The sequence below is a fragment of the Suricata suricatta genome, chromosome 6 (genome assembly GCF_006229205.1).
Source record: "Suricata suricatta isolate VVHF042 chromosome 6, meerkat_22Aug2017_6uvM2_HiC, whole genome shotgun sequence".
Classification (NCBI taxonomy): domain Eukaryota; kingdom Metazoa; phylum Chordata; class Mammalia; order Carnivora; family Herpestidae; genus Suricata; species Suricata suricatta.
The window spans coordinates 119,560,764-119,571,494 of NC_043705.1; the positions used below are offsets into that span (position 1 = coordinate 119,560,764).

The 10,731-nt window shown below is 35.9% G+C and overlaps 1 protein-coding gene across 1 annotated transcript in view; it reads left to right on the top strand.

Moving 5' to 3' along the window:
* The window catches only part of CPLANE1 (ciliogenesis and planar polarity effector 1), a 134,672-nt gene that overhangs the window by 44,224 nt on the left and 79,717 nt on the right, over positions 1–10,731 (top strand). The window contains exons 20-25 of the mRNA XM_029940985.1: positions 2,014–2,178; positions 5,576–5,714; positions 6,672–6,781; positions 6,941–7,099; positions 7,217–7,325; positions 8,935–9,232. Coding sequence (XP_029796845.1) covers positions 2,014–2,178; positions 5,576–5,714; positions 6,672–6,781; positions 6,941–7,099; positions 7,217–7,325; positions 8,935–9,232 — 980 coding nt within the window. The remainder of the gene's footprint in view (positions 1–2,013; positions 2,179–5,575; positions 5,715–6,671; positions 6,782–6,940; positions 7,100–7,216; positions 7,326–8,934; positions 9,233–10,731) is intronic.

A 10,731-nucleotide genomic window follows, 5' to 3' on the forward strand; every position in this document is an offset into this window, starting at 1 on the left:
GAATGAACTGAGGGTGGAAGGGGAAGGGGGAGGGGGGAAAAGAGGTGGTGGTGATGGTGCAGGGCACTTAAGGGGAAGAGCACTGGGTGTTGTATGGAAAACAATTTGACAATAAAATATTATGGAAAAAAAATAGACATTTGTTTAGGGTAACAAATAATATATGTCATATTTTAGAAGACCTACATTATTTTGGTCTTTTATTCACCTCATTGCCTTTGCTTCTTTTAAAAGACTTCTTTTGATTTTTTTAAAAATTTGATAGGTCATTTGTTTTCTCCTGTACTATTCAATTGATAATTCTGTCATATAAACAGCAATACAGTGTTCCTCTCAGGAACTTTTTCTCTGCTCTCACTAAATTTCGTAACATTATAATTAGCAGGCTCTAAGGTTTTAAGTATGAATGCAAATTATTTACATTTCAATCATTTTTTACATTTAAGTCATTTTAATATTTGATTAATATTTTGAAGTGATTCTGGAACTGTTTCTTTACTACTTACTGTTTTAGTATTAGCAACCTTTATCTATATCTGTTTTTTTTTCCCTTTTTTTTTTTTTGAGTTTTTTGTTAATATTCTTATTTGTTATATCTAAGGTTATGTTTCAATAGGTTAAAAATATTTCATTTATTTATATTTCAAATGTAATATGTTATACATGGAAGGAATAAATAGTCCATTGTATTTCTCAGTAATTCTATTCTTTTCTGTCACATCTGAGTCTTCAATATATTGGTTTAGAAATTAAGAATACCATTTAAGCTATTTTGGGACTATCCTATGCTGATATTAGTTTGAGTGGTTACTATCCTTAGTAGTGATTCATTTTATTATCATTTTTTTATTAAAATAATCCTCAAGGGTAGAATTTCTCCTAAGTATCATGCTATATCAATTAGGACCCTTTGGTTTGGGTATAATAGAAAACTGGGTAAGCTGGCTAGCATAATTAAGAAGCCCAGTGGTAGGGTAGCCTTCTGACTCAGTTATGCTACCACAGACTTCAGCTTTTTCTCTCTAGTTTATTTTCTAAGGTGTCAGCTTCAACTTAAGTCTGTCTCCCTTTGCGGGAGCAGGGTGGCTGCCAGCAGCTTCTAAGGATAACTTGCCCATGTCCAGCGGGAGAGGGAAGGGGAAAAAGGAAAATAGTAAAAGTATTTCTTCTCCAGCACTCCAAGCAAGGGCAAGCAAGGGTACCGAGAGTCACTCTTGGCTAGAGATAATGCAAAGTACATTTTGTAGCCCCCTAGGGCCTTCCGCTGGAAGGTGGGGATGCATCAGCTCTCACTGAATCATACTGGCTATGTAGGGGAGGGGCAGATACTGAACTAAAAATTGAGTACTGTGAAGAAGTCACCGTAGTATGATGATGGGGAAGCAAATGTTTCTATACTGTCTCATTCTCTAGGAAACTAATTTTCATCTACTGGCTTGTTAGTGTTTGTTTAGCAAACATTTGTTGGATCCTACTACATATTGGACTTTATTCTATGCACTATACTAATACAAAGACAGATGACAAGGTCTTTGCTTTTGATTAGATCTGAATATAGTGGAAAACATACATGAATTAGTACAGAATAGATTAGAACTGTCATGGATATCTGAGCAAAGTGCCATGGTCGCACACACCAGGAGGGCTTCACAGAGGCGGTGACATTGACATCTAAGGATTTTTCCAGGCAGAGGAAGGGAAAAAGCATTCTCCTTGAAAGGAGCCCTCTTTGTAACATTCTACCAATGGAGTTGGGAGTGGTGGGCTTTAACTGTTGTAGGGGAAGACTTGGACTTAGGGTCAGTTTAGCCCTTTACATTATTTGAGACGAGAGAAATATTTCCTTGACACCTGAAATAGCTGTAGTTCAAATCTCTGAGGCCATCCCTCAAGATTTCCTTTATAAATCTCCAGGAACACTCTAGTTTGAGAAGCACTATATTTATTTTCACTGTAACATTTAAAATTTTCATATTACTACCTACTAAAAATCTACTGTTTTATTTTCCTTAGGAAGATGGTGATGATCTTCTTTTAAAAGCTGAGAAAGATAATCGCCAAAAGGTGTCTGGAATCCTTCAACGTGTTCTCTTGCTTTTCCGGGCAGCTCGCTGTTCTTTTCCGGTAGCACAGTGGTACATCTTGCAGCTGAGATGGGCAAGAAAAGTCATGCAGAAGGTGTGGAAATGTCTTAGTCACCTATGTGCTTTGTTGAGCTATTTAAATAGACTAATATTTATTAATATTTCCAAATACTTATAATCATGACGTTTTCCCAAGGAACCCTACCCTATAAATCAATAGATTTCAGGTTTGTTTATAATAAGCAACCTAGTCAGACCAAATTTTTTCTGCTGAAAGATAAGGACTCTGAACTGGGTCTCTTTGATAGCCCCATCCTGTCTGGCAATACAAAGTATAATATAGTTAGTTCCAGGTAGTTTTGGTTACTTTTTTTCTTTGTCCCACCATCACTGAAGTTGTTAGCTCAGTTCAGGGTTTTCCCCCACTTCCCTCTGAGATATTACCTACTGTGTTCTGTGGGGGCTAATGTGGGGTCAAACCCTAGGAAGTTAGAGTTGGTTCTTGGCTGTGTGTTTCCTTGGTCTTCGCCAGTTGGAGTCTCCCCCTTGCTGTCTTCTGAGATGTGCAATTTAGTGTGACATCACCTGAGTCGTAGTTGCATTCTTACCTGATCTGCAGTCAGATGGGACATTTGCTGGTATGTCCCTTCACCACCTGCTTGTCCTATGTAGGCCAGTTGTCTGTTTCTGTGAAATGTGGAAAAGAATATTATTAGCCCCAAATATCGTTAATTTGGCCCTTGATTATGTTTAAAACAAGAATTTATGACTATTTTTGGTAGGAAACTTTAGAGAGACTTTGAGAAGTTACCAAGTTGTTTTTGAAAATTGGACTTTTTTCAGAGAAAAAGGTTTCTGAAATTTGCATACAACTACCATAAAAATACAAGATGAAACTGTACCCATTCTGTATCTTGTCATCCCAAAGTTTTTAAAGTATGGCATAGACTTTTCCTGTATTATTGAAAGATTGGTTTTAATAGTTTCAAGGTCTGCTGAGCCTGATTATTTGTTATAGGAAACTTCATTAATTTTTTTTAATCTTTATTTTTGAGAGCGCCGAATCCTAACCACTAGACCACCAGGTAGGCTAATCTTTATTTATTTTTGAGAGAGTGAGACAGAGTCCAAGTGGAAGAGGAACAGAGAGAGACGGAGACACGGAATCTGAAGTGGGTTCCAGGCTCTGAGCTGTCAGCACAGAGCCCGATGCAGTGCTCGAACTCACCAACCATCAGATCATGACTTGAGCCATCGTTGGATGCCTAAATGACTGAGCCACCCAAGCGCCCCTAGGAAACTTCATTTTAAAAATTGTTGAAGTAAACAGTTTTCTACAGTAAAGTTGTAAATTAGATTTCCATGGAAGTTTGATCTTACGTACTAAACCCCAACAGTCCTTTTATATAATCTAGTTTTAATTAATGCAGCTAGTATAAAGACTCTGCGGATTCTCTTAAAATTAGCAACACAGCTAAAGACATTCCTTTTAGGACTATCAGGCCACAGAGTAGGGCCCTTGGGTGTGTAGTCATTGCCACTCTGCCCGGTGCCCTGTTTAACTTGCATCTTATCTTTAAGGCCTGTTGTCACCCACTTAGCTATACACAGAAGTGACCTGTAAATTCCCTCTAATTCAGTTTTGTACAAATTTAACTGATAGTTTTATTGTTAGCCTATGTATTTCTTGATATTGGGAGAGGTGCCAAAGATGTGGAGATCCATTCTTATCGAAGTATGTACAATATATAAGTGTATATACATACTTCTGTGTTATCCTGTATTGTTGTATTCTCTACCTTTTTCATTTAGACTTTATTGGGCATGTAATTTAATTATATTAATTTAGTTGTAGTAAATTAATGTTTTCTAATTGGTTGGAGTGACGGAACTCTTGTTGCTACCAAAATTCTAAATTCTTTATTCATGAAAGCAAAAAATCATGTTTCTCATGAAATTGCATACTAAAATGTGACCTGGAGCTGCAGGAATCTAAACATGTGATAGGGGCCAGACATGTGATTACAAGATGGCTCATGCACATGGCTAAGAAGTTGGTGCTGGTTGTTGGCCAGGGGCTTCCCCCTGAGCAAGTGATCCAAAAGACAGCAGGGTGGAGGATACAATGTCTTTATGTTTTAATCCCAGAAATCATATACAACCACTTCTGTATTCTGTTCATTTGAAACTAGTCAGTCTAGGGGCACCTGGTTGGCTCAGTCAGTTAAGTGTCCGACTTCCACTCAGGTCATGATCTCATGGTTCATGGGTTCCAGCCCCGTGACAGGCTCTGTGCTGGCAGCTCAGAGCCTGGAGCCTACCTCGAATTCTGTGTCTCCCTTTCTCTGCCCCTCCCCCGCTCTTGCTTGCATGTGAGGTCTCTCTCTCCCTCTCTTTCTCTCAAAAATAAATAAAAAAACAAGCCCCCCCCCCAAAAAAAACTAGTTGGTCTAGTAGGGTCTACATTCAAGGTGAAGGAAGTTACGCTGTACCTTTGAAGGGATGAATTGTTAAGAATTTGTGAGCATATTTTAAAACAACCATACCATTATACCAAAGTGAACAATAATTCTTTATTAATTCCCTATGACAAAACATAAAGAGACTCTTAAAGGTAGAGAACAGAGGGTTGCTGGAGGGATTGTGGGAGGAGGGATGAGCTAAATGGGTAAGGGGCATTAAGGAATCTACTCCTTAAACAATGGTTGCACTATATGCTAACTAACGTGGATGTAAATAAATAAATAAATAAATAAATAAATAAATAAAGTTTAAAAAAGATTCTCTTTCTCCTTCCTCACACTCTCTCAAAAAAAAAGTTATGCAGGTAGATAAACCTTTTGTAAGATTTGTTTTTAGGTACTGCACATAGTTTTATTTTGAACAAGAGATGATGGTTAAATTTCTTTATTATGCCTTTGGGGAAAGTCAGGACAAACAGCATCAAATTCTGTATAGGCAGAATTGTGTGACAAAAAAATTGTTTAAAACCTTCTTTCCTCTTCCATGTTCTAATATAGTGAATTTCTTGAATTAAGTTGTGAGCAGGGGACCTGGGTGTTTCAGTCAGTTAAGTATTTGATTCTTGATTTTGGCTCAGGTCATGATCTCAGGGTTTGTGAGATTGAATCCTGCCATCAGGCCTTGTGCTGGCAGCATGGAACCTGCTTTGGATTCTCTGTCTCTCTCTCCCTCACCTTAAAATAAATAAACATCTATATTTATATTATATATTATATATTATTATATTTTATTATATTATATTAAATAAACATTTTCCCTCTCTTAAAATAAATAAACATTTATATTTTTGAGCTAAGTTTCTGAAAAGATAGTTCATTTCAGAGATATTTTCTTACATAGTACAAGAAAGAACCATGCTGTGTTTTCCATTCTCTATGGTTTATGTTACTGTCTTGTCTGTTGCCTACAGTTTTTTATAAAAATAGATTTAGATGACTGATAATTAACACATTCTGTCATTCTTTCAGATTCGAATGAAAGGGTCCCTTCCTTCATTGAGTCCTTTCCCTGAGTCATTACTTAATTATTGTAAAGGAGGTGTAGCATTCTTTCGACCTGGAGCAACTGGAGACCACAAGCTTGATGAAGTTTCCATTAAAGCAATAGGTTTGTCCAAAATGAACTGCTTGCTTAGATATGAGGCCTAAATATTGATAATGATATAATTTACAATTGTTTTGGCGAAGTTTCTATACAAGGGAATATTATACAGGCAATGAAAAGGCAGTATGTGTGTGTAACCACCATAAACACATCCAGGGTACATTAAGTGAAAAAAAGAGCTAATTTTAAAACAGCATACATATTATAATTATATATATCTTTGTGTACTTGTATTGCTTTTAATAAAACATTATTTAATAATGGAAAGTATGTTTCTAGTATTAAAATATTTTAAACTTAAATGCCCAATTGTATCATGTATCTTGAATGTATCATAGATAAGCTGCTATATCATGATTGCCACTTCAGATAGCTGTGAAATTAGGTGATTAACTAGTTGTTACATAACCTTCTAATTTCTGTATAAGTCTAAGTACATGAAATAGAAGTTGGGGATTTGATTTTTTACCTTGCTTTTCTGTTTGGAGTGTAATTGTAACTACTGTAGTGTAAATGATGGAAAATAATTGCATATGTTAAAAAAATAAATAAACAGAAAAAATAAATAAACTTAAATGCCTATCATAAGTGATTTTCCAAATAAATTAGTTGTACAGTATTAACTAAAGCTGTGTGTATTGGCTTTCAACATTATCTATGATATACTATGAAGTTTAAAGCAAGTAAACTACTAGTAACTGGAGTAAATTATTTACTCTAAAACTGTTTTAAATATTTTCATGCAGCTGACATGTATGAAATATTCTAGAATAATGTGTGTAAAAATTATGAATGGATTTTCATGGCTTTTATTTAAGGTGTTGGCAATGAACATATGTTTCTTTTGTAATCAACAAAATAAAGAAACATATTTTGGAAAAAATACCCAGCAGAGGTGAAATTGTTACAGTAGTAATGTACATACTCATCGAGTCTTTCATATTTGTTTCCCTGGTTTAGGTTGCTTCAGAGAACTTTGTGCTTTGTGTTGGATGCTACATATTCGTGATAAGTTATCCTATAGTTGCAGGCAATACCAGAAAGCAAGAGAAAATGTGGAGGGAAAAAAGGTATTTACCTGCACAAGAATAAGAAAAATGAACAAACAGTACTTGGGAAATTATTGCTCAATAGGAGGTTTTATTGTTTTCTGACAAACTTTCTTTTGAACTCATCCTGATCTATCCATCTGAAGTGAAAAGGAAATGTATTTCTCAATATCCTTTTAGGACGTCAAAGTGGAGTTTGACTCTTGTATGGTTGAACATGGTCTCAGTGCAGTGGAGTGGGCATACAGAATGCTGCCTTTCTCTCGGTTTTCAAATATTGAAGAACTTATTCAGGATCTAATTTTGAGCCTTATTGGAGAACTGCCACCAATCAGAAAGGTAATGGGAATGTAGGTGAAAACAAACTAAATGAAAATCAGAGACATTGAAGGATTTTGCTTTATTTTAATGAAAAATAATGTTGCTCATGAAACTCATTTTTTAATTTTTCTGAAGGTAGCAGAAATTTTTGTGAAAGCATTTCCCAATCCAGAGGACATAAGGGTTCCTTTAAGAGAAAAGTATCACTCTCTTCAACAAAGACTCAGACACTGTGTTGTGAAAGGTACTATTTGTCATTTCTTAGATACCTGATAGATAAATTGCTGAAGATTCCTTGAAAAGCATGTAGTTTCTAGTGCTTATGTTTTTGCACAGTTCCCCTTTCCTTGAAGATAGTATAAGAAGGCAAAAAGAAGCACTCCTCCGTTACTGAAGCACCAGTTTTACTTTGGAACCAGACAAAGCTGATTTCATGTCATGGCTCTGTCAATTAATAACTGTGTGACTATAAGCAAGTTGCTCAGTCTCTCCGAGCCCCATTTTTCTATATGTAAAATGAGTATATTATTATCTACTTTATGAATGTGTATTAAAAGGGGATCAAATAAAGTAAAATATATAAAATAAGCATATACTGCTTTGCACAAGGCGGATATTTTGTTGGAAACTAGAATTCTTCTTCCAATTTTATCCTATACATTTAACATGCCCTTGTGGAAAATTTTTTTTATTGTGGTTACAACATACATGATATAAAATTTAATATTTTAAGTGTACAATTCAGTGACATTAGCTACATTCAAACTTTTTAAAGAATTCAAATTACCTTTTTAAAATAACTTAATCCAGTATTTAAGTCTAGTTATGTTCTATGATTGTACATTATTGCATTAACATATTTGTGATTTATATTTTTCTTAAGACTTTTTGACATCCTCTAAAATGTTCTGTTTATGTATAATAATGTTTACTCTTTTCTGTAGGCAGCCTTGAAAAACTTTCCTTCCTGTTGTTTCCCACTATTTGAAGTGAAAAAGGTGTCCTTGTTTCTTTGACTAAAGTTATACTCATATTCTTATTCACTACTCTTGGAAATGGAAAAATAGTAGTGATTCTTTTTTTTTAATTTTTAATGTTTTTTATTTATTTTTGAGAGACAGAGAGAGTGCAAGCAGGGGAGAGTCGGAGAGAGAGAGAGGGAGACACAGAATCTGAAGACAGTCTCCAGGCTCTGAACTAGCTGTCAGCACAGAGCCCGATGTGGGGCTTGAAACCACGAACCATGAGATCATGACCTGAACTGAAGTCGGATGCTTAACTGATCGAGAGCACCCAGGCCCCCCATAGTGGTTCTTTTTATAATTAAAATTACTTTTAAGTTACTTCTTAACTTTTTGTTTTCCAAAACACATATTTTTATGGAGTCTGGGCTCTGTCCCTTTTATTGTTCTTTAATGGCCCTTCTCTAACTTCTGCAATTCTACCTTAAAATATGGACCATAGCTTTCTAACAGAGAGAAAAGCGTACTCGGTATGAATGTGGAAATAAGTCTTAGTCATCAGCAGGATTCCATATTCCCAGGAAGGACTGGAATTGGGCCCCCTTCTTTTTTTATTTTTATATTTTATATTTTTAAATTTGTTTTGCGAGAAAGACAGAGTGCACAGGGGAAGGGCAGAGAGAGAAGGAGAGAGAATCCTAAGAGGCTCTACACTGTCAGCACAGAGCTGAATGCGGAGCTCGAACTCATGAACTGTGGTCATGACCTGAGCCAAAACTAAGAGTTGGACACTTAACTGACTGAGTCACCCAGGCACCCTGGGTCACTTTGTGCCTTGAGTTGAAACATTTTACTGTGCTATAATAAGGCTTTTTGTTTTTTCCTTTATAGGTCCCGAAACTGAGGAAATGATGTCTGTTATTATGCATTCTATTCATAAAGTGAGAGTGAAAGCCCTAAAACGTGTGCAAAGAAACATAGGTTCTTTTGAGATGAATATCTGGGAGCCAATTGAAGAAGAAAAACCAGCTGAGGTTTCAGGTTTTGATAGGTTTTCCCTAGGAACTAGTCTGAGCAGGAGCACACTCACAGAAGTGGGGAATTCTGTAGTCCACAGTGATGCAGATACAGCAGATACCTTCTCTGAAGCATTGTCAATTGAAGAAAAAAGGATACATTTCCCTCAAAGGTACAGTTGAGATCTCTTAATAGTAAGCATTCACATCATTTGGAAAAAATTATTTTCAGTAGTTCATGCAACAGACGAACTGATTTCTTATCCCAGCAACCTCACTGATCGCAGTGTTAACAATATGAATGATAACTGCTACCCTCCCTTTCTCACAAGAATATTAGGAGTGTAAAATGAAACTATACATTTGAAACTTTATTTAAAATATTGAGATATGAAATAATTTTGCTATCGCATAGTATAAAATCAGATAAGTAGATGAAATTGTAGAGTTCACTAGAAGGCTTTTAATATTTTTAGTAATCTTTAGATTTAAGCAGTTTAAGATTATTATGTTAGCTATATTATTTTTAAGGGTTTCCAGGGAAGGAAATTGCACGTTCGTCTTTGAAACTTGTCTATAAATTGTTGAAAAATTCTTACTTATTATTTAAACCTCTATTACCCTAGCTAGATTTTTTCTTTAAATCTTTTTTTTTTTACATTTATTTATTATTGAGATACAGAGAGAGACGGGGGAGGGGGCAGAGAGAGAGGGAGACACAGAATCTGAAGTAGGCTCCAGGCTCTGAGTTGTCAGCACAGAGCCCGATGCAGGGCTCCAACCCATGGACTGTGAGATCATGACCTGAGCTGAAGCCAGATGCTCAACTGACTGAGCCACACAGGCGCCTCTAGATTTTTTCTGTATAATTCCATTTTCTGCAATGCAGTTTATTCTTCGCATGACTGAAAGACTAAATAATTAACCATAATCTTGTTTAAATTAAATAACTTTATCCACTTCAAACATAAACCTCTGCTTCCACCATACCTCGTAGTGTTATAAATGGTGTGCTTGTTTCACCAGACAATTTCAGTGTTAGCACAGGAATACAGTGGCAGCTGCTTATTGTGCCTTAAGAAGAGACATGGTGCCTCCAGCCCAGATGTCTAACAGGATCCCTTTCTGTCCCTTATTGGGGGAACTAGGAATCTGTGTTCTTCCCTAAGGACCATGCTTAAAGGAAACAGATTTACTCAGACTATTCCAAAAAATAGAAATAGAAGGAAAGCTTCCAAACTCATTCTACGAAGCCAGCATCACCTTGATACCCAAACCAGACAGGGACCCAGCCAAAAAAGAGAACTACAGACCAATATCCTTAATGAATACAGATGCAAAAATACTCAACAAGATACTAGCAAATCAAATTCAACAGCATATAAAAAGAATTATCCATCATGATCAAGTGGGATTCATTCCTGGGTTACAGGGATGGTTCAATATCCGCAAATCCATCAATGTGATCCATCACATTAACAAAAGAAAGGATAAAAACCATATGATCCTGTCGATAGATGCAGAGAAAGCATTTGACAAAATACAGCACCGTTTCTTAATAAAAACCCTTGGGAAAATCGGAATAGAAGGAACTTACCTAAACATTATAAGAGCAGTTTATGAAAAACCCACAGCTAATATCATCCTCAATGGGGAAAAACTGAGAGCTTTC